The sequence below is a fragment of the Choloepus didactylus genome, chromosome 5 (genome assembly GCF_015220235.1).
Source record: "Choloepus didactylus isolate mChoDid1 chromosome 5, mChoDid1.pri, whole genome shotgun sequence".
NCBI classification, from domain to species: Eukaryota; Metazoa; Chordata; class Mammalia; order Pilosa; family Megalonychidae; genus Choloepus; species Choloepus didactylus.
The window spans coordinates 33740362-33765496 of NC_051311.1; the positions used below are offsets into that span (position 1 = coordinate 33740362).

General features: G+C 38.9%; 1 protein-coding gene across 6 annotated transcripts in view; it reads right to left on the reverse strand.

The window, feature by feature from the left end:
- DPP6 (dipeptidyl peptidase like 6) overlaps nucleotides 1-25135 on the reverse strand; it is a 1366335-nt gene that overhangs the window by 368242 nt on the left and 972958 nt on the right. For all 6 annotated transcript variants that reach the window (XM_037835750.1, XM_037835752.1, XM_037835755.1 and 3 more), the window contains one exon: nucleotides 23068-23142. In XM_037835750.1, the coding sequence (XP_037691678.1) occupies nucleotides 23068-23142 (75 nt within the window). The remainder of the gene's footprint in view (nucleotides 1-23067; nucleotides 23143-25135) is intronic.

Below are 25135 nucleotides of genomic sequence, written 5' to 3' on the forward strand. Positions count from 1 at the left end.
ATTACAAATGTAGTTCCTCAGTCACACTTGTTGCATTTTAATTGTCGAACAGCCACTAGTGGCAGTGGCTACCGTCTTGGGCAGTGCAGCCATAAAACATTCCCATTATCACAGAAAGTTTAGAAGGTGGAACAAGTTTCAGCAGAGGGAAGCTTTAAAAAGTAGACTTAAAACTGTCTAAAGAAGAACCCTGCATAAGAACAGAACTGTTCAGCCTTGGATGATGATGATCTGCAAGGAATTAAGAAACGAAAGACTGGAAAGTTCTCTCTCAAAGACTTTGTGCGGGACAGGGACACTGATACCTGCCGATATCCTTTCTAGATCAAAGTTCTATGATTCTATACCCGACAGAATATGGTGAAATTGCCTTATGAAACAGTATACATTCATGTTGAGGAAGGCAAAGAAAGGGAATGTTAAAGGGCATCTGTTTAATATGCATTCAATTAATAATTTCAATATAAGCAGAAAAAAAATGTAGGGACTAATCAAAATTCTTAAATGATGCTCCAAACAAGAACAAAAGCTGAGATATATATCCTATCCAACCGAATAAAACAGTGAAAATAACAAAACCAAAACCAAAGCAAGACCTAGGAACAAATGTGCTCAGGTAGGTGACAGCTAAATGAAAGATTCAAGTAAATTGATTTATTTGGGCAGAGTTTTCAGCATCCAGATTCTGTTTTCCATTGATAAATGGATTTGAGAGACTAGAATGATCTATCAGTTTAATAAGCTTATGCTCATAAATGGAGAACATGTTTATGCACCAAGCCACTAGCTTATTGTGTGCAGATCAGAATTCACACCAAAATAAATAAGGGACAATTACTAGCTTTAGACATAAAGAGAAAGACCACAAGGTTATTTAAAAATTATAATTAAAATTTTATTTAATTTATAAAACTTTTCTTTAGGAATAGTTAAATTCTTAATTAAGCCAGTCCTATGGATACTTAGTTTCAACAGAATAGCAGCTATTTTATTTAGCTGAACATTATTAAAACTTACTGAGTATGAGGAAGACAATTAAGTATAACTTATTGGGCTAAGTCCTGGGATAAATCATAGGCTAAGAAAAAGAGACAAAAAGGTCTCAATAATGAGAAACCTAGGGTAAAGTTTACTTTTTATTGTAACAGCTGCAGAAAATAATTAATTTGAGGGTACTGGGCACTGCAGACCTAAGGTATATACCAAAAGAAGACATGAAACTAATAACATTGCCTCTGGGAGGAATCATGAGGAATCGAAAAGAACTAGTCTCCTTCCTATTAGGAATTAAATTATTCACAGGAGGCCATTGATCTTAGATCAAACCACTTTAACCAGTGAAAGATCCCTCCCTCCTTGGTGGGGCACCTGCTGGGGACACTCAATGGTTTGGGGTATGATGGAAAAAGGCAGTATTTATTGAGCTTGATTACAGCATGTCTGTTTTCCAGCAGTGTTTAGTGAGTAAGCCTGTGGCTAGAAGCAGACGCTCCTCCAGCTCTGTGGTTCTCTGACCTGAGATCTGTCTGCAGCTGCTCTCCATTATCATCTGGGTGAGAAGATGTGACTAGAAAAGAATTAATGACCAAAACCTTTTCCATACTACATATACATTAAGGCTGATTAAAGCTACCCATGGACGGCAGCTGCATGTTTGTAAAGCCTGATGCTGTTTACAGTCCTGCTTCCTCATATTCTGCCTTTTTCAAGCCTCTGAACAATTCCTTGCACAGAATATTTGAAACAGATCAGCCTGATATATGTGCAAGCAGGCAATCTTGTGTTGTGTCTGCCGGCCACTGAAACACATCCATACAAAGCAGTGAAGTGGGAGAGATACAATGTCATAAAGGAAAACAAAGTAGCTCTGGGGTAAAAAGATGGGTTACTGTCTTGACTTTACCACTAATGAGTCACACAACTTTGGATGAGTCAACTTTAGCACTCTGAACTTTAACTTCCTTATCTGTAAAACCGGGAATGGGAAGAATGATCTTAGAAAGGTCCATTTCAGCTCTATGATTCTGCAGTGATATTTTTGGCTGAGGGGGTGGAGATTGGGGTCAGGAAATAAAAACCACTGTGGTCTCCATGGAGGAGGCAATATTTATATTGGGTCTTTAAGCATAGTAAGATATTTTGAAAAGCATAGTAAGATATTTTGAATAAAGCGTCATTCCTTTATAAACAGTTGCTCCTAGATAACACCAGCAATAGTCCATATGGGATGCACAGGAGGGAAAATATGATGTATTTTCATCATAATTGAAATTCCCATCATACAGTTGGAAAGCTGTAGTGTTAGTCTAGGCAGGAGGTAGTGAGAGTCCAGACTAAAGCAGTGGCAGTGGGGATGGAAAGAACAGGATTCCAGACAATGGGGACAAATCATTCAATTTGGGTTGATTCAGGAACAGGAAACCCAATTGTAAAGCATTGATCAGACGAGAGCAAGTAAGTTGATGGCCCATGATTTACAGTCAGAGACCATCTGGATGTGGCAGAACTGACTTCTGCATGTGATGTGTGCTCAGTGATTCTGCAGGTGTTGATACTGATGGTTTCATCATAAATACAACAAGAAGAACCACTACTCTGGTTGTCAGGGTCAGTTCTCAATCAGCCTGGACCTCCCTTTGTGATGGAATAAAGGGCCATGATTTAGCAAGTCAAGAATTTATAGAATCATTTCCCATTTTTCCCTTTCTTCCTCCTATCACAATTATTCATTCAACTAATATTTGCTGATCATTTCTCTACCAAGCACAAGGAGAAATAAGGAATAGTTCATGTCTTTGAGGTGCTCACAGCTCAATGGCAGGGGAGACAGGAATATTAAGCAATTAATTGAGTTCAATGCAATGCCTAGGGCACTTGGGGAAAATTTCCTAAAGAAGTTAACTTTCTAAACTAAAGAGTAGACCACTGGCTGGACAAAGTAGCGAAGGGGATCCAGTTGGAGCAAAGAGCATGTGCAAAGTCAGTTGGGACTCAATTAGCTGCAAGTAACAGAAAGTCCTATGAACCAGTGGGACAAACAAATAGCCGTTTATTTTTCTAGCACCAGAGGAAAGTGGTTCCAAGCATCAGACTGACAACGCCATCGAAGGCAAGGGCTCTTTCTCTTGCTCAGACGTCTTTGTAATGTATTTTGGTTCTTTTATTTGTCACCTTGTGTTTGACATCACATATGCCTTGCAGAAAGGAAGAGTTGAGGGAGAGAAGGAGAAACTATGAGTCCCTTTTTTCCAAGACAGGAAAAGCAGCAAACTCTTCCTTATGTCTCACAGGTCAAAAGTGTGGTTACTCATAATTGTGAGACTGGGAAAGTGAGTGTTTAGCAGGGGAGGGGAAAGTTGAGGTGAGTTGAGATTAGCATCCCTAGGAAGGTCTTAGACGCCAAACTAAAAAGGTCAACAGGGCATTTTACCCTCTTATTTTACATCATCCCTCCATTCAGTAACCACTTAGTTCTCTCTTTAAGATGATTGCATCAAAGACCAACCCCCAAACACTTCAGCCTGGCCTTAACCTCCCTTCTTACCAACTCTCTCCCTCAGACACTATGCTCCAGTTGAACATATATCTCCTTACTACCCCTGCACTCACTGTGCTCAACCCACCTCCAGATCTTTGCCCATTAAAGTTCCCTCATCTGGAATGCCTTCTCCTCTCTTCCTTTCTTTTCTCCTACACTAATGCCTGAAATCACATTCATACTTCAAGTCTCTAGGGTCCTGCTTCCAGCTTCCTCCAGGATCTGGAACCCCAAATACCACCTCCTCCCCACATTCACCACATCTGCCTTGTCTTTTTTGATCTTTGTGAATGACTCCTCTCTGTCCCATCAGACTTTCTGAGGGCTGGGGCTCTGCTACTGTAAAGATGGTGTACAGTAGATAAAGGCCTGTCGACTTTTTGATATGGAAATTAAGAACTCAGTAACCATATCTTCTATAGCTTAACTTAGTTCACATATTTCACCAAAATTGCAGATAAGTTCTTAGAGAAAAAATACTCTAAATGCCTAGATGGTGAAGCCAATAATATTCTGAAGAAGCCTCAGATTTTCTCCATATTTGGAAGTGAAAAATACTCTTCTCTTTGAAGCTAGTCTTAAAAGGTTGCATACTGTTTGATTCCATTTATATTCTAGAGAAGACCAAACTAAAGGAACAGAAAAAAGATCAGTGATTGCCAGGGTTTAGGGATAAGGGGAGAGTTTGACTACATACAAAGAGACAGCATGAGGGAATTTCCTGGGGTGATAGAGCTTTTCAGTATCCTGAGTTGCGGTGATGGTTATGTGAGCTTATACAGGTTCTAAAACTCATAGAACTTTATACCCCCCAAAAAACTATAAACATATTAAAAGAGAAAAATTTTAATTTTTCATCATTCTATATATGAATATGTTTCTAAATTTAAAACAAGGAAGGCATTTAAGATGGATTGATGAACATCATAGCTATAGTCCACTAAAGGCAGAATTTCAGAATAGGTTCTGAGCTGAATAATTATACAGATCAGCTGCAGAGCATTCTTAAATATTTATACCATTAAAAACCTCCTTCATATGAAAGGCTTTAAAAATTTTTCAATGAAATAGTTGTATATGCACAACTCAACAAAACTGCATTTGTGTTAAGAAATTTACACCACGGAAGCTGCAACTGTCGACTGCCACCACAGGCTTCCTGAACGAGGTAGGCAAACGCTCCATCTGCCAAGTGCTCACAGCCCAGAGAAGCCTGAGATGGTCATGAGCAACCCCGTGGGGGTGGAGGGGCTGCAGCTCCATTTGTTAATCACATGTATATTTCTGGAGGGCCTGTATGGACCAGACCACGTGCGAAGGAGCTTCGAGTCCAGTGATGGTGGAGAATGATCAACAGGCAATTGGGCAACCTTGTAAAAAGTGCAACGGATGCTGTTGCTCATATACGGGAGGCACAACGAACCCACTCTTGTGGAGTCAGGAAGGGCGTCCTGTTGAAGAGATCTGATGGGTGTGGAAGAACGTTAAGGTGAGGGGAGAAGACCGCATCCTGGAGAGGGAGCAGTAAGAGAGAATGCCACTGTTTTGAGGAGCTGAAAATAGTTATGGATATGACAGAAAGGAGACGCAGCAAAGTCAAATAAGGGCCTCTTCCTGGAAGGGCCTTACAATAGTGTTAACAGAAGGTGAGAGGGGTCGTGGGTGGAGGGAGGAGGGGAAACTGAGAGTTTTAAACTGGGAAATAGGATAATCAGATTGGTATTTTAGAAAATCACCCTGGGGAAGAGACTGCAGGTATAGCCGGGTGGAGAAGGAGGGGGTGAGGCGAGAGGGAGAGAATGCACAGAAAACTTAAGCCCTACAGAGGAAATCAAGGGCTTGGCTAATTTTGGAAACTTAGCAGAGCCTTTGGAATTTAATTAACTTACTTAATTTTAGAAACTATCTGACAACAGGGCTTAACCCTGGGAAAGTGTTCTCTCTTCTAAATATTTTATTCCAGGACATACAGAGAGTTTATCCTTTTTCCCCCAAAAGATGAAAATATTTGACGATTTCACTAATTCTTATTTTTTCACCCATTAATCATGTAATCAGAGCTAAATATCTACCAAATTTTCTCATGATTTTTAGTCCCTTCATATTTAACACCAATATTAAGAAAATGCAAGGCCTTCCTTCTTCTGATAATTAAAAGTCTGTGGTGAGTTGGCATGGTAACCAAAAAAAGAAATCTAAAGTTCTAAAAGCTTTGAATAGGTAGGTAAGATGGAGAACTAAATTGTGGAATGGTGCCAAGTCCTTGTTAATGCTCCTTCCACTTAAAAGAATGACTATTTTTCCAGTTTATAATTTCTTAAATATACAACATATTGCAGCACTGTTGGAAGAGTCACACTGCACACTCCTTTTCATCTCCCACCTTTAGCGAGAAACTATTTACTACCCCTCCACCTTTTCCCCCTCCATACATACGAGGGAAACCCTGCAAACAATTTGGTGTCTGTTAAATTGGCACCACTGTCTAGTAGAGGCAAGTTACTGAAGAGCCTTAGGCAGCACCCAATTTAGGAATCACTCAAGCAACCCATCACTTGGGCTCATTAATTTCTACAGATTCAAAAACTGTAGTTATTAACTTGGCCCAAAGTACAATTATAGCAGATGCATCAATAAAACCCTCCAAGCCTTAATGTTCATGTGCATTATCTGGTAGAGTCTTACAGAGCAACACAATGTTTTCTCGGTAATTTTCCAGCTTTACTCTATGAACACTGAGAAATAAAGCAAACCAGTGAGATTAAAAAAAAAGACTATTTTAAAACTAAAAACCTATTGTTCGCTAAAAATGACAAACTTCCAAAGCTCTTGCTATATCATGCGTAGAAAGCATCACAGAGTCTTTCAAATTATACTGTTTACTTAGCCATTGTGGGAAACACTAAGAAGGAAGTGCGAAAAAAAACTTTCAAAAATTATATTCTGGAAAGTCTATCTGCTACCATAAAAATAATTTCAGTGACCTAGAAGAAAAGCAAAAGCCTGTCCTAATCTTTTTCTAGAAAAATTTCTAGAAATTTTGCCCCCTACTAAAATGGTCATATGTGTGAAATTGTTGGTAATACTCTGGAGGACACCTTCACTCAACATTTTGTTAAATCATTTTCGTTGGCAGCAGTTTGGGCCCAAATTCACAAATGGAATTGGTCTTAAATTACAACTGATTAATTCTTTGCAGTTTTTAGTGCATAAAAATGCTTTAACCACAAAGTAGAGATAATGATCCACAGTAAAAGTCTCGAAACCCTAATTGTTGTTCAGAGGGCCTCAGTAGCTTGGTCCATATTAATCAGCTTTGAGTCTCAGCATATAATTGCTGTTAACGAGTTCACCCACAATAATGGACTGCTAAATTGAAACTGAAGAACAAATCTTTCAAGAAGAATTTGAGTCATTTTTCCCCTCACTTCATTACAATGATGGCCATTCATAATAAAAGCAATTAAGTGTTCTCTATTTAATATCTTACTGCGTCACTCAGCAAACCCACTTTTCTCCCCATTTACATTTCTTCATTTCTTTTATTACCAATTACACAAACTTCACTGGTTAATTTCGATTACTCAGAGCCCCTCTACAAGCTGGTGGTCTTTAGGAATTATTTTTATGGCATTACCACTGCTATGCCATGGGAAGCTGGAAGCAGCAGCCATTCTCTTCCACAGATGATTTCACAGATGCCCTGTATCTCCTCGCATGGCCCAATCCTTTACCTGCCCCTTGCTTCTCAGAGGCTTCCTCTGTGCCCTGTGAAAGGCCTTCTCTTTGGCAAATGTTTCTATGTCTTCAGTGCCTTCCTGGAATGCTGGCTCCTTCCAACTCATGCTTTCACTGAAGCCTGGCTCTCCGTCCATCACAACTTCCCCTCTTCAATGGAGGTTCTTTCTCATCTTATCTCATCTTATCAGCCATGCATTAAAAGGTTGGGAGATGGAATAGTGGATCCTTCTCCCTACTCATTGCTACCTCTTGTGCCACCTCCCTCTTGTGAACCCCTTAAGTCTCTGAGCCTATATACCTCCAGTCCCTCTACAGCTGCCACCGAATGTCCTCTGGGTCACAGCTCTCATTATTCCAGCACATCTCATCTCACACCCATCAGTTCTTTGATCCCCTCATCCACCTTTTCATTTCTAACACTGACCTCATCATCACAAGAAACAAACTGCACCATCTCACATTTATTTCCTGATAACTACACTCTATCCTTCTACGGTCTTTGCTCAAGTTTCCCCCATTACCTTTGATTTCTAAGGACTGCTAATTTGCTGACTCTACCATTCTATCCATAGTCCCTCCTGGTTTCCCTTCTCTCCATGACCAGGATGGTCCATCATTATATCATGGCCCATCATTATAGTCACTCCTTTGCAAATGCCTTTGACTCTTTATTTCACTCACCTGCCAAATTCCCAAACCTAGATGATACCAAACTATTGGGCCACATGCTACTGGGAAGCTAAACACTCCTGGGGAAAAGCACACAGCTGGGCTGCCTGTATATTCATCATTACAACATTTAAAAGCCTGGTACTCCCCCAGCATTTGTAACGGAGGCTTGCTCTCCTGTGGTCTGAAGCTGCTATTCCATTCGCTGTCTCTCTTCAGGGCACACTCACCCACACTCACCCACTCCTCTACCATCACTCTCAATGAGTGACCTTATCTCAAAAGCTATTGGAAAAAAAAAATGTATTAATAGAAACTCAATGATCCTTCTACCACCAAGACTATAGGAAACAGACCCACCTATACATTCAGTTATCTCCTCCTTCCTTTTTACTACAATGAGGAAGCGTTCTTCCCCATAGGTCTGAACATTCCAGAGAGAGGGAGTAGGGTGTTCAGAGGCCCCGAGGATGGCCAGGGCTTGGCATGTTTGAGTAACAGAGAGAAGGCCACTGTGTCTGGGGCAGAGTGAGGGGAGAAGCATGGTGTGAGGCCCGGTCATGCAGGACGATAGGCCTTGGTAAGAAGTAAGCACCCTGTCATTCCAGTATAAAAGCAACGGGAAGCGGAAGAGTGATGGGATCCGGTTTACACACTAGATCACTCTGACTGCACTGTGGAGACTGGCCTGGTGAGGGGGGCAAGAATAGAAGCAGAGAGACAAATTAGGAGCCTATTTCAAGAAGTAGTCTAATTTGGAGTACTGGTAGGGAAGATGTTTTCCGGCATTCCACAAATCACAGCACGCAGGCCATCACTGGTTACAGCCACTTAAAAACTGCAGGACCAGACCTGCATGCAGGATCTCATTAGGACTTTTCTCCTGCCTAGAAGTATGCCATGCAGGACTCCATGAAACAAACACATATTTCAAATATCATACGGTGACTACGTTCAAAAGTATTAGACCTTAGACTTTTTGAAGCATGGAGTGCTTCAAGCAAGTTGAATCCTTGATTTCTCGTCTCATGCCAGAGCAGTACACACACACACACACAAAGAGTTAACAACTTTTGCATTTTGGTGATAAAAGAACCATTGTTTGAGCTCTGCATTTTTTTTTTTTTATGGTCAATTTTGTGCTTTTAAATTTAGCTCCAAAACCTGAAAAGAAAGACACAAAAATAAACAAACAACAAAGCAAGCATTAAAAATCTTTCTCTATGTGTGTATATGTGCATGTGTTTTGAACCAGCTTTGACTTAAAATGACAAAAACCATCAAAAAAAAAAATCTTAAGAACATATAATTTCAAGAACAAACAAGCAAACAAACAAAACAACAAGCCAAACATCCAGAACAGGAAGAATGGACTCTCTTCTCACATTGTTGATCAGTTCAGAAGGGGTAGGAATCCTTATCTGCATTATCAGGCACTGCCTTACAATGGCTTAGCATTTAAATAGCTTCCCAAGAACTTTGACATACACTCTCTTATTTGATTTCCATAATATCGTGAAACCATATAAATAGTGTTTAGCTATGAGCTATGTGCAAACAGATGTTTCAAAAATCTAATGACAATTTTGAAAAATCTAAGCAAGGCTCACAGAGAAGTAGGCCTTAAATAGCTGAAGAGCAAAATATCAAGAGGTCAACAAAACAATCTGAACAGTTCCATTTACAAATTCTGCTGCTAAGGAAAGATGTCCGTGATTGAGGCACAATTTAATTCCAGAACAAAGGGGCTTCTGAGAAATGTTGATGGGGGTATGAGCAACACTAGAGACAACTTCCGATCCTAATAAGCGACATGATCTCCTCCCCCTGTGAGAGAAGAGGAAGAGTTCACTGAAGGCAAATCTCACCTCCTACCCTTGCAGCAGCTGCTGGGCTGTTGTAGTCACCCCAGGAACAAAGGCAGCCCAGGCTGTGGAAATGCCACCGAGTAAGGCTCTGCTCTTCCAAGTTTGACCTTAAAGCAACTACAGACAGACGGAGAATCCCCTGCAGTTCTGATGTCAGCCCTGATATATTGAAATATGCAAGGGATTCGTTCAACATGAACCACTTGTATTAGTTTGTTCCCAAAGATGGAGCTCAGAAGGGGCTCCATTGACAATGCAGAAAGACCTTGTTTGGTAACAGGACAAGGACTTGGACCAGGCTTGAGAAAGACATTTCCCATCGTCTCTCCTGGGCAAAGATTTCATCATTTCTTCTGATGAAGAAGGAATCGTAGCACATATCAGATCCACATTGTAACAATAGCTGTATTATTTGCAGTATAGGAACTCATATACTCAGTTACGTGAATTGCTTTGTAACACATTTATAATGCAATCTATATAATGGGACCAATAATTTATAGCTAATCCCTTATGTTTATAAAATCTGAAGTTATTCTTAAAAATTAACTCTTGGAGAACCTAAGATGGTGCTAGGTGAGACAAGGCAAAAAAACACGTGAAAAATACTAGATAAAAACCAGAAAGTGACCCAGAACACCACCACCAGCGATGCACCAGCTGGACAAGATCTCCTAAATCCACAGGGAACGTGCATTTGGTGAAACCAGGAGCCTGCATTCTGAAACAAGTGATTGAGTCGGCTGAAAGTCCCGCAGCCATGCTGCGGTGTGGGGAAACGGTGGGCTGGCGTTTGGAGATGGACTAGTTCTTTAAAAAAAAAAAAGCCCGGGAGTGGCTGCAGATACGACAGGGAGAGCCACGCAGTGAAGCATGGCGGGAGCGGGCTGGGCTAACGCCTCAGTGTCCAGTGTGGAGGATACCCCTTCCCACACCCGCTGCTAATTGTCTCGAGACCAAAGGAGCAGAGGGGAGCCAAAAGGAGAAAAAAAACTGCATTCCTTGCAGCCATCTCCCCAGCGGGTGAGGGACGTTCCTGCCCGGGGCCAGACCCGCAGCCCAGAGCTGCACCAAGAAAACCAGTATGATGGGGAATCTTTCCCACAGCACTACACACAAGCCACAATATTGGCCGTGGACAGTGGCCTTTAATACACCCACGGCTGATTATCCCGGAGCTGGGAGGGGTGGAGCTGTGCAAAAAGGGGGAAGTTAATGTGTCCCATTCAAAAATATTTGAAGCAGGCTGGGAGTGCCCCTGCACGGCCCAGCGACCCAGGGCTTCCCTGGCGGGCCAGTGCGCACTAGTTACGTGGCATGGCCCTCCCTCAGCAGAGGTCCTGGAAGAGCACAGCTGGGAAGGGGGAACCACTCAGAAATCCCAGGGACCCTACATGAATACCAAGGACTTGTGGGTCAGTGGCAGAGACAATCTGTGGCAAGACTGAAATGAAGGCTTAGGCTCCTGCAACAGCCTTAAATCTCCGGGAACGCTTGGGAGGTTTGATTATTAAAGCTGCCCTGCCTCCCTAACCGCTCCGACACACGCCCCACATTCAGGGCAGACAGCACCACCAACACACCCAAACTTGGTGCACCAATTGGACCCCACAAGAATCAGACCCCCACACACCACAAAGACAAAGTGGGGGAGAACTGACTTGAGGGCAATAGGTGACTCATAGACACCATCTGCTGGTTAGTTAGAGAAAATGTACACCACCAAGCTGCAGTTCTGTCAAACTAGGGATCAAATAAAGCAAATGCCAAGAGGCCAAAAACAACAGAAAATCTTAAAGCATATGATAAAACCAGATGATATGGAGAACCCAAACCAAAACACCCAAATCAAAAGATCAGAAGACACACAGTACTTGGCACAATTAATCAAAGAATTACAGACGGGCAACAAGAGCATTGCACAGGATATAAAGGACATAAAGAAGACCCTAGAAGAGCATAAAGAAGAAATGGCAAGAGTAAATAAAAAAATAGAAGATCTTATGGAAATAAAAGAAACTGTTGGCCAAATTAAAAAGACTCTGGATACTCATAATACGAGATTAGAGGAAGTTGAACAACAACACAGCCTCTTCGAGGACCACAGAACAGAAAATGAAAGAACAAAAGAAAGAATGGGGAAAAAAATAAAATAAAATTGAAATGGATCTCAGGGATATGATAGATAAAATAAAATGTCCAAATTTAAGACTCATTGGTGTCCCAGAAGGGGAAGAGAAGGGTAAAGGTCTAGAAAGACTATTCAAAGAAATTGTTGGGGAAAACTTCCCAAACCTTCTACACAATATAAATACACAAAGCATAAATGCCCAGCAAACTCCAAATAGAATATATCCAAATAAACCCACTCCAAGACATATTCTGATCAGACTGTCAAATACTGAAGAAAAGGAGCAAGTTCTGAAAGCAGCAAGAGAAAAGCAATTCACCACATACAAAGGAAACAACATAAGACTAAGTAGTGACTACTCAGTGGCCACCAGGGAGGTGAGAAGGCAGTGGCATGACATATTTAAAACTCTGAGAGAGAAAAATTTCCAACCAAGAATACTTTATCCAGCAAAACTCTCCTTCAAATTTGAGGGAGAGCTTAAATTTTTCACAAACAAATGCTGAGAGACTTTGCCAATAAAAGACCTGCCCTACTTCAGATACTAAAGGGAGCCCCCTACTGACAGAGAAAAAAGCTGAGGGACTTCACCACCACTAGATCAGTCCTATACGAAATACTAAAGGGAGTTGAGCAGGCTGAAAGGAAGGGACACTAAACAACTGACTGAAACTACATGAAGAAATAAAGGGTACCACTAAAGATCACATGGTAATTATAAATACCAATACTACTGTATTTTTGATTTGTAACTCCACTATTTACTTCCTACAGGATCTAAAATACATACACTGTAATAATAAATCAGTGGTTTTGGACTCAATGTAAAATATGTAATTTTTGACAAGAACTACATAAAAGTGGGGGAATGAGGGAGTATAGGAACATAGTTTATGTGTCTTATTGAAGCTAAGTTGGTATCAAAGAAAAACAAGATTGTTGTAGATTTAAGATGTTAAATTTAAGCCCTACAGTAAACACAAAGAAAATATCAGAGACTATGACCATAGAGATGAAAAGTAGAGTAGGGGTTCTGAGAAGTGGGGGAAGGGGCAATGGGGAGTTAAGAAATGAGTGTAGGGTCTCTGTTTGGGGTGAAGAGAAACTTCTAGAAAGGGATGGTGGGAAGGTGATAGCATTGCAACATTCTAAATGTGATTAATCCCACTAATGGAATGCTAGGGAGGGGGTGCAATGGGAAGATTTAGGCTGTATATATGTTTCCACAATTGAAAAAAAAAAAAAAAGACAGTCTAAATAGATGACAATTAAATGCCAAGGATGATCCTAGATGGGATCTGAGGATGGAGGAGAGGAGGCTCAAAGGGACACAGATGGGACATAAGGAGAAAAAGAAAAAAAAGGAAATATAGAATGTAAGCTTTGTATCAAGATAGAATTTCTTGAATTTCTTAGCTGCGTTTAATGGGATTGCATAAAAGAATGTTCTTGTTCACGGGAAATGTATATGTGAATTATAGTGTTTGTTCAAGGATGTGTGCAGCTTGCTCTCATATGTTCAGAAGACAGAGCAATAGATGATGGATGATAGGGAGGTAAAGAGCGAGGGAGGGAGGGAGGGAGGGAAAGAAAGAAAGAAATGGTGGTGTGACAGGATGTTAAAGGTGGTGGATCGGGGTTTCAGGGGAGGGGTGTCGGGGTATGCTGGAGTTCTATGTATGGTGTTTGTACTGTTTTTGCAACTGTTCCTGTAAGTTTGAATTTATCTCAAAATAAAATTTCTTATTAAAAAAAAATTAACTCTTGTAGACACAGAGAAATAGATAATTCTACCCAACGACTGCATCGAAAGCTCTGGTATTCAGTTGGAGTTCACCTTACCAACAGTGCTTGATCAGGACTATCCATGTTTGGGGATGCTTCAAGCTTTGCATGATTTATAAATTTCAAGTCCCTCGGGCAGTAAATTGGGCATACATCAACTCATAAGGGCAGGAAAAGACTAGAAATGTATCAAATGCAAAAACTGCTTCAAATTCCTGTAATGAAAAGCTCAGCAGCAAATCACCTTTTCTAGCAGGATAAATCTGTTAAGTGGGAGAGGACAGGGGAAAGGATCAAGCACCTAAAACATGTGCAGTGCATCCTCTTCTCTTTGGAGAAAGAAAGCTTCTAGAAGCTATGGGATCATGTAACTTGCTGCTGTGCCACCAGCATTTGCCATCTAACTTTTCGAAAAACAAAGATGAGAGGTCTGTGACTTGGTTAGAAACCAGTAGTGAAACTGTTTTAAGTGCTAGAGACTCAGAAAAAACACCACTTTCTGCCTCTGTGTGAAGGACAAACGCCTAAGGCTCTTCAAGCCTCACAAATCAATTTCCAGAGCTTCTGCACCATGGAATGCAAGTAGGGGCTAAGATATGGCTAGAAAATCTAAACCTTGAAAATGATGACACTTGAATATGAATTCAAATGTCATTTTTAGGAATCACTGTCTGTATTTAGACTAGTACAAAATTATTTGATAAAGTGCCCCAATTAGTGCTATCATCATTAACTATAATAAAATTCTTAGAAAAAAAAACCATAATACTTCTTTTATACTTTCCTTTTTTAGCAACAAGGTAACAAAAATCTGTAAGAAGTGTACCACTAAATCAAGGGAAATCTATCCACATTTAATGCTCCAATGATTTCTCACTCTAATTTTATTGCTAAATTTTAGAAAATGGAAGTGGCTAGTGCAAAAACTATGCAAGTTTTTTACTTGGGTTCCTAGGAGAATCATAGTAATACAATACTTTCATGGATTTACAACATCTTTATTCCACTGAGCTTGAATATATAACAAAGATAAAATAATAAGAGCTTACATATATACAGAGTATCCAATATGTGTCAAGATCTGGGTTAGGTATATTCTTACATTATTTATTGTATTCTCACAATAAGCCAGACAAGTTATTATCTATACTGGTTTTCATAATATTCCTGAGTCACTAGTAAGCAGCTCATCATCTACATTCTCCGACAGAAAAGTTATTTGCCGCCCCTACCCCCAGTTCATCAGCCAGTTACTCGCAGAAGAGTGATGAGAACTTATATTTCTGATCCCCCAGTCCACGGCTCTCTCTTAAGATTAGGCTATAATCATACCTCCCTGATTCTTTAACTTCTTGGAACTTTGGGGGCCATGTGGGAAAGAAAGGAGCTTATTCTGCATTTTAAGCAGACATGTTATATTCCTTTAGCAGCCAAGAGGATACTCAAGTACCCCATCAATATGAGGGACATTTCTTATGGTGTGGTAGGCTGCTTCTGAGATGGCTCCGAGTCTTCCCACCTCCTGGTGTTCACACCTCGTGGAATCCCCTCCCCTTGTTTATGGTTTCTAACAAACAGAATATGGCAAAAGTATGTATTGGGGGGTGGTGAGGGTAGGGGCTGGTTACCTAGGACAGTAGTTAAAAAAAAGACTATGAATCCCATCTTGCTGACACTCTCCAGCTCTTCCTGCTTGTCACTTTGATGAAGCAAACTGATGTGTTGTAAGCTGCCCTGAGGAGAGGGCCACGTGGCAAGGATGAGGCCATCTTCCAAGCAACTGTCTGAGAACCCCATGGCTCAGGAGGACCTGAACCTGGCCAGGAACCACACGACTGAGCTTGGAAGCCTATCCTTCCCCAGCTGACACCCTGAGAGCAGCCTTAGGAGAGATCCTGAATCAGGATCCAGCTGACCTGGACCAGATGTCTGATCCACAGACACTGCAAGAGAATAAATGCTGTATTATATTTATATGTTTTGTGGGGCAATTTGTTACATACAACAGATAACTAATTCAGATAGGTTGAGATACACAGACCCATTTTGCTGACTCAAGGGCTCTGTGACTGATGGGGGTTTTATTTAGATCAGATTTTAGACAAGATTTTATTTGGACCAGAATTACATTCCACTGGCTAAAAGCCCAATCATCCCGATTTACTATTTTAAATATTGCAATGAAATTCTTCACATATATTCAGTTGCTTATTTCAGAAAAGAGTATCTGAGGAAGAATACTTTCTAGATATGATTTCTCTTTCCTTTTTGAAAGTCAAATAATATATTAACATTTTAAATGATCTAAGACACTGCGTTTTAACTTCCTTTTTCCTAATCCCAAAGAAATTTGGTAAACTTTTCATGTTTGTCAAACACTCCTCAGGATTTCAAAGAAGGAACATGGATGCTCTAATTGGATGTTTGCTTTGAAGCAATGTTCCCCCTACTAACAGTTTTCAAATTAAAAATAAAAAACAATATACTATTCCCTCAAAGTCTAGCTCAGTTTCAAGAGAATCCTTCAGAAACTGTACATTGACAAAAGTCAGGAAGTTCCATATATGGACTACAGAAAATAACACTGATTTAGGAAACTTTGCCTCTTTGGGAAGGAATCATCTTTTGCAAACTATAAGGCATACATCACATGAATAAAAACATATCATTTATTATTTTCCACATTTCAGACACACCATTTATGGAACTGTAAACAAAATGGAAAACTTTTGCTGGGTTTACTCTTTTTTCCCTCTCAAATATAATCGGTATTTTTTTTTAGTTGTTTTTCAAGCAACTTCTTTTGAGTGTACTTGAGACCATCAGTGAAACATAAGGTTGACATATGTATAATTACCTAATCTGTGAATGATCAAGGATGTTAGACAAGTCATAGTTTAGTAATATTAGGAGAGTTTAGTAGGAAAAGTATGCTAATGTTATGACCCCATATTTTTAAAATAAACATAATGTGATACTAAGATATTTCAAAAATGGGTCTCTTCATTTTATTACATAATTTTATCTTTTTTGTGCATATGGTTGAATTTCAAGAACTTAGACTGCATAAAGTCACCAAATCTTGGTTCACTGCTAAGCGTTCAGAGAGAAGATAAGGCCACACACTACTTTGTTCAGCACCTAAGATGTACATAGATGGCCCTGTGCTAGTTCCACAGGGGCTGGGTAGACAAAAAAATGACAAAACCATGTCCCCCTCCTTGAGTAGCTTACACTGTAAATGGGCAAATGAAACTAGTATATGTCAAACAGCTGGAAAATGATAAAATGTTGTAATTGTTTTGAATAAATGAGAAGAAGAGATGGACAATAAATATCACAAAAATTAATTGTTAAAAAATCTCTCCCTTAATTCCTACACTCCTCAAACTATTGCCTTGCCTCTTTTTAGCCAAACTTCTTAATTTATCTGTACTGGTCTACTTCTTTTTCTTACCAACCATTCTGTATCGGGCAGCTCTTGTGCATCATTTTATTCAAGTCACTGTCGAGATGACTGAGTCCATGTACGTTCAATAAACTTCATGCAATACAATGCAACTGGCCCTGGACACATACACGGACCCACTTTCTACTTGACCACATGCAACCTAGAAGGGTGGGGAAGTGGACACTTATTAGGCCACCCTTTATCAAGGAGGGGCAGAAGCCAATGGACAAATGCTCCCCCTTTTTATCCTCCAGGCAGAGAACTTTGGGGTGCATTACATAAGGCCCCTCAGAAGATCCAAAAGGGATCAAGAAAAATGTGGCCATAATGGTGACCAACCCAATAGCACAATCTTATTTTGCATTTCCTCCTTCAATATTTCATTTTCCTGCTCTCACTTACTAAAATTAGAAATTACCAAATAAATCACACTGATGCAAGATTTTGTTTCATGCTTGATTTTCCAGAGAACACAAGGTGAGCATACTCATACCTCTACCCATTCTGAGTTCAGACCCCATCATTCTACAAAAGCAGCTCTCTTTGAGCTCCACAAAGACCACCAGTAATGGCAGAGTCAAGTTCATTAGCTACTTTCCAGGATTCATCTTACTTGACTTCTCAGCAGCATTTCTCTAACAATTGCTTAATAAATTATAGAGTATCTACTTGTGCCACCTATTGTTTCATGCAGTGAGGATACAGCAGTGAATAAAATAGACTAAGTCCCTGCTCTCAGGGACCTTTCAGTCAAATGTAGGATGGGAATAGAGTACGAATATATATAAATTTACAAATACAAATTTGTCAGGGGAACAACAAGGAAAATGTTTTCCTGTGAAGGCAGGAGGCAAGAGGGAGTGCCAGGGCAGATGGGGTTATTCTTTTGTATAGAGTGATCAAGGGAGCTGCACTGAGATGACCTGAGCAGAGCTCTAAAGAAATTAGGACACGCCATATATTTGGAGGACGAGTGTTCCAACCAGAAGAAGCAACAAGTACAAAGGCCCTGCGGCTGGAGCTCTGGAATAGTAAAGAAGCCTGTGGGGCAGAATGAGCCAGGGGAAAGCAGTGGAAGATAAAGTCAGCGACGGAGCAGGCCCAGTCATGGTGGGCACTGGGGCCACTGTAAGTGTTTCTGTTTTTACTCTGAGAGGAAAGCCAAAGGAGGATGCTGAGCAAATAACAGATAAGTAAATGACCTGACTCATATTTTATAAGGATCAGTCTAGCCATGTTGTGGCTAATAGACTTGGAGGGACAAGGATAGAGGTGAAGAGACAAGTAAGGAGGCTATTGTAGTTATTCATTTAAATGTGAATGGTGTGGACAAGACTGGTAGCAGTGGAGGTGATAAAAAGTAGTCATATTCTTCTCCCGGGGATGAATCTGGACCCGGCATCGTGGAATTGAGAACATCTTCTTGCCCAAAAGGGGGATGCGAAATGAAACGAGATCAAGTTTCAGTGGCTGAGAGATTTCAAATGGAGTCGAGAGGTCACTCTGGTGGACATTCTTACGTACTATATACTTTATAGGTTTTAATGTATTGGAATAGCTAGAAGTAAATACCTGAAACTATCAAACTCCAACACAGTAGCCTTGACTCTTGAAGATGATTGTATAACAATGTAGCTTACAAGGGGTGACAGTGTGATTGTGAAAACCTTGTGGATCATACTCTCTTTATCCAGTGTATGGATGGATGAGTAGATAAACGGGGACAAAAACTAAATGAAAAAAAGAATGGGATGGAGGGGATGATTTGGGTGTTCTTTTTTATTTTTATTTTTTATTCCGATTCTGATTCTTTCTGGTATAAGTAAAATGTTCAAAAATAGATTGGGGTGATGAATGCACAACTATAAGACGGTACTGTGAACAGTTGATTGTACACCATGGCTGACTGTATGGTATGTGAATATATCTCAATAAAACTGAATTTTAAAAAAAGAAAAAAAAGTAGTCATATTCTGAATATATTTCTGAGATGGAGCTTAAAGGATTTGCTGCTGTAGGGTATGAAAGAAAGAGAGGGGACAAAGATGATGCCAAGATTTTTGGCTTAAGCAACAGAAAACACTGAATTTTCATTTACTAAGATGGAATTGAGGGAACAGCAGGTTGGCGAGGAAAGATGAGAATTTCTGCTTGGAACCTTTTATATAAGAAATATCCATTAGACATTCAAAGGGAGAAGTCAGTTAGATAGTCTGGAGCTTAGGTAAAAGGCCCAGGAGAGAATTATAAACTCAACATTGTATAGACAGAAGGAAAGTGGGATAGAGAAGTGGGTAAGGGACTGATGCTGGGGTCCTAGAGGTCCATAGTGAGACGCACTCCCTCCTTTTAGGAACATTTTCTTTCTTTGGTATACCCTTTGTTCACTCCTTTGGAGATTAATCCTTTATAACATATTGCAGTTTCTCAAGACTCAATCTTATGCATTCTTCTCTTTTCATGTCATATAATAGTTCCCTCCAGGTAGCTTCATTCACACCCGTGGTTTTATTTTCCTACTTGAAGATAATTACCCTCAAGGTTTTCGCCATTCCAGAAATTGCCTATGAATTCACACACACACATTTCCAGTTATTTACTTAAATCAAACTCATGAACAACTCACGATCTATCTTCCCTACTTTCAGCCCCAAACCTGGCAGAGATCACTCTCTTCTCTCTAGCCGCACTGATTTTCTTTACTCTTCCTATCCGCCATGCACATTCCAGCCATAAGGATTTTTCAGACTCCAGCTTAAGTTTCACTTTCTCATGAAAACCTTCTCTGATCTAGCCACCTAGATCAAATCTCTTTATTTTATGCTTACATAACTGTCCCTTGCAGTCCTTGTCACAATTGCACTGTTTGCACATTTGATTATACTGTAAGCTCTGTGAGTAAGGTAACACATCTGTTTTGTACAACATAGTGCCAGGTAACTTTTTCAACATAAAAGAATAAATTGAGACATCATTGTGGATTAGAATACATTTGAAATCTTCTTGGAAATGTGCACTTTATGGGAGCAATGGAGAAGAATACTGGAGAGAAATGGGGACTAATATTTATTGAGCACCTACCATTTGCCAGGGGCTGTATTTTGCAGCAATACTATTAGATACACACTAATTCCTTATTAAAGATAGGAACTTAGGTTCAAAGGAGTCAATTCAGTATCAGAACTTTGAACCTAGGGTTATTTTCCTTTCAAGTCCACTATTTTGGGGCAGTTTGGGGCAGCCAAGGTTGGAGGGATGGCGATTATCTTGATGCAATGTGGACTACCTGGATTTTTAAGAAAGGTAACTCTTTGTACTGCAGTGTTGTTGCAATGCAATGCAAATGACACATTTACTCAAGCAAATGAGAGATCTCAGGAATTAGACAGTTGGTTTACACTAAAACATCCTTTATGATAGACTTTTTAATGAAAAGTTGACTTGATTCATATAAACAAGATATACAAACTGCCTCTGAGATACTTAAATCTAGTTTCCTTACAATTAGATGGGAATCTCATATTGTACCATCCATTTGGAAAATACTGTGCAACCCACTTGTGAATATCAAAAGGTAAAAAAATCCTGCTGTAAAGAAATTTATTTTACTAGAGTTCCCAAATTTATTTGAAAATATAACCCTTCTTTTTACTCCTCCGAAAGAATACCCATTAATCTTGTGAGAGATAATTATTCTAATATTAAATACAGTTTAGGAAATCCTGGTCTATTCCACTTATTCCAGAATTACACACCTAGACTCTTCTTTTGAAATCTATCCTCCTTTTCTAAATTCAACTTATATCTTAGTTTATCCAGTTAGGAAGTTCTTCCTAATATCTAACTCCAAATACTCATGCTGAACCCCAACCTCTTTCCCTTCTAGTGTTTCCTTCAAAGAACAGAGAATAAATGCTTGGAGAGTCACACATACAGTAGATGTTCAATACTTGAAAATTATTAAGGGTTACTTCTTTTGTTTGAGATAAATTATCACTGTCTATAGGCATCTCACATAGCACTTATTTTCAATATTTTGATCATTTTTATAGGTCTCTGAATCCATCCCAACTTTCCCATATTTTCCTTCACCTGAGAAAACAAACCGAACACAGTCCTACTCAAAAAGCCAACAAGTGGTGCACAGTGAGGAAGGGTTATTACGAGGTTCCTATCTATATAGCCAGTGCTCTTACATTTAGCAAAATATTCCTTACCATAAAGGTTACTGGCTGCAATGGGACCCTTAGGCACTCTTACTAAAGGAACACTGGGAATGAGGAGGAAAATTGGTAGAGAATTCCACCATGCACAAAACCATGGAATCAGAGACAGAGAACTCTCCTGTTCCAAATAATCCAATGCAAGCATCTCTTTTATAGCATCCAGGAGAACAAGTATATAACTTTGTTTTGAAAATTTTAGGATGTTTAGGAGCAGGGTGCTTATTACCTCCCAAGGTACTCCATCCCACCTCTGGGGTGCTAAAACTGACTTGAAATCTATTTTTCTGTGCTCTTCTGGAGCAACACAGAATAAATCCATTACCTCATCCACATGAAAGCCCTTCAAATATCTGCTGATTTTCTCTCCTTCAGGTGTGAGGATTATATGCGTGGTAGTTTCCAAAGGGTGGTGAAGGGAACTGAAATAGCCCATGCACCATGCACATCGTGCCCATGTGCTAAGAGCTCGTAAAGATTTGAATGGGGCTGGAAGCAGGAAATGCAGAGTCACAAGGCTAAAAGTCACCTTGTAGAATGTCAGGCTCACCAACTGCTCCCAATCCCTCAAATAGATAAAATGCCCATTGTTCCAAAGAACTTGTGGATGGAGAAAATGAAAACTTTTATATGTAACATTAAAAAGCAACAACAAAAATGGTAAACTGAAGTCACAAAAAGTCTTAAAAAGAAACCACATTTTTAGAAATAAAGTTGAAATCTCCAATAAATAATCCAGTAGTCGAACCAACTTTTAAAAGAAATCATACTCAAAATGGACATGCATCTCCAAGGGAACCAATGCTCTGACCTGACTTCCCTCCCCTGCTTGGGAGGTAAATCATCGAGTTTGCCCTTCTCCTGCACAAGAAGATTCTTAGATTTATCAAGGAGCGACTCCAAACAGAATTACAATTCAAGAACCCTTAGATGTCTCAGAAGCTTCAGGAATCTCTAATTAAAATGGCCTCAGAAGAACTAGAAAGGGTATAGAATTCTGTATTTTATTTGTCAGAAAACAAAATTCCACAAATGCACATTTCAAAAGTTACTAATCTCTTGTAAACTGAACATCTGCTTCACTTAAACAAATGTCTCACTTGCTAGCTCATTTAAAATTAAAGAGCCAAAATGAACTTAAGAATATCAGCATGTTAGAGAAAAATTTCCAGACTTCCAAGTTACAAGTTTTAGGCTTCCACTAAAGCCCAGGGTGAGATCTTATAGAAAATTCTGGTGCGATTTTATGGAAGACTCATTAAAAATGTTAAAATAAAGATGTATATAATGAAAGTGATCGCTCAGCTCTTAACCAGAATACTACAAATCCCTCAAAGATTATTAGGATAAAAATATATGGTGTGGTTGAGAAAATAAGAAAAATAACTGCATAAAAAAATTACATAAATCTCTTTAAAAAGGGAAGTTCTCACAATCTCCAAGAAAATCCTATGAAATAGCTCTAAAGTGAAACTGATTTTTTTTTCTCCTAAGATTTTTATACCTCTCTTCTCTCCTAGGCGGCAGTGTGACATACAAAAGAGACTGTCCCAGGATCCAGCATACATTTCAGGATTCAAAGACCAAAGATTCAAGGAAAAATGTTAGGTCTCAGAACAAAGAAACACTTATTTTATAGATAGAAAAAGGATTGTACTCACTGGTTCCACATTATATGAAAAAAGTGCGTACTCTTTATCTGGGGATATTTCATACCGGATGGCTCTTAATGATTCCTACAAAAAATACAAAGAATTTTAAAGTATTACATATAACACAAGTGAGAATTCTGTAGTAAAACTGTGCATGCTGATGCTACTTTGAAAATTTGCTAATAAAATTAGTGCAGCAAACTTGCTATAGAATATTAAAAGTGGCTGTATTCTTTCCTTGTTTATCTGAATATTCAGTTAATTGATGTTTTTTACATTTTTATTTGCTTTTTTTTCAAGTTTTAACAAAACATACTTACTATATCTAGTGACACAAATCAATAGAAATAAGTATAAAAGAAAATAACAAACAGAAATGGTGAAACTGTAACCCATAACCTTTGAAATTTGCTCCATATCTATCTGTTAAATCGTACTTTGAAAGTTATCACTTTTCTGTATATAAGTTATATTTCACAATAAAGAAATAACTGAAATTGTGGAACTGTAACTATAACATTCTTTCAAATTTGTTCTATAACTACTTGCTGAATAATACTTTGAAAATTATCACTTTTCTGTATACATTTTATATTTCACAATAAAAAATGTAAAAAAAAAAAAAGGCAAATAACCCTTGCCAACAACATTCCTAAGCTCTCTATATCTTTCCTTGTTCACTTAGAAGTACATATTATGCAGATTTTGGTGGTGGTGGTGTTGCTGTTTACTAAAATATAATCATATTTTAAACATCATTTTGCAATTTGCTTGTTCACTTAAAAACTCATTATGGACATTCCTACAATCCATTATACAGATGACTATCCTTTCTTCCTTCTAACTTCTTTATACTCACAAGTAATTTTACATATATGGGATCATCAAAGATGCTACGTTTCCCTTTGACTTATCTGACTTTCCCTACCCCACTCCAACAGCTGCCCAGACGCTCCACTCACTCCAAAGAGCCGTCTATTGTCAACCTGGTACGTATCACTCCATAAATGCTCAAACAAGCATAGACACATAATGACATTTTAAAATGACATCACATTAGACAAGACCTTTATACTTTAGAGTTTTCTCATGAGAAAATACCTTAAGGAAACGACTCCAAAGCAACTGGTTTAGCTTGAGTTAGTAATTTTTGAAGTCTGTATAATATTCCATGGTGTGGCTTTAATTTATTCATTCAGGGTCCTTACTAAAGGGTAATTATACCATTTCCAATTTTCTGCTACTATAAACAATGTTGTAATAAAGACTTTCATACATGTATTCTTACTGCTGTTTTTTTTTTTTTTTTTTGCTTTCTGTCAGATGATTTCTAAGAGCGGTGTTCATTGATCAATTTATAACACTTAAAAAAAAACTTTTATAGATATTGCCAAATTGTTTTTCAATTTTGGCACTCTTGTGGATGAAAAGTGGTACTCCACTGATAGTTTAGTTTATATTTCCCCGCTCATGAATACATTTGATCATCATTCCACTTGTTTTAGGCAATGTGGATTTTACTTTAAAGAGTTGTCTATCTTTATCTCCTTGGAATTATTTTCCATACTCCAAATTTCCCCCTCCTTTTCTTTCCTAAGCTCTTTCCTATTATGTTTTCATCTCTACCACATCGCCAAAATTGCTCTTCCAAAGGTTACCAAAGACTCACATTGTTAAAGGTCATGATGATTTCTCAGGTCTCATCTCACTTGACATATTTCACTAGACACAATTATTTGACTTGACACATTCTTAGCTGTTTCTTTCCATTATCTATGTATGTATGTATGAATATACGTACTCATTTGTTTGAGAAGTTATGGGTTACAGAACAAGCACACACAAAATACAGGATTCCCATTTACTACTCTATTATTAACAACTTGCATTGGTGTGCAACAATTGTTACAATTGATTAAAGCACATTTTCATAATCGTAACATTAACTATAGTCCATGGTTTAACTTAGGGTTTACTGTTTATGTTGGGCAGTTCCCTGGATTTTTTTAAAAAAATGTTATTCTAATATTATATATACAACTTAAAATTTCCCCTTTAACCACAATGAAATATACAA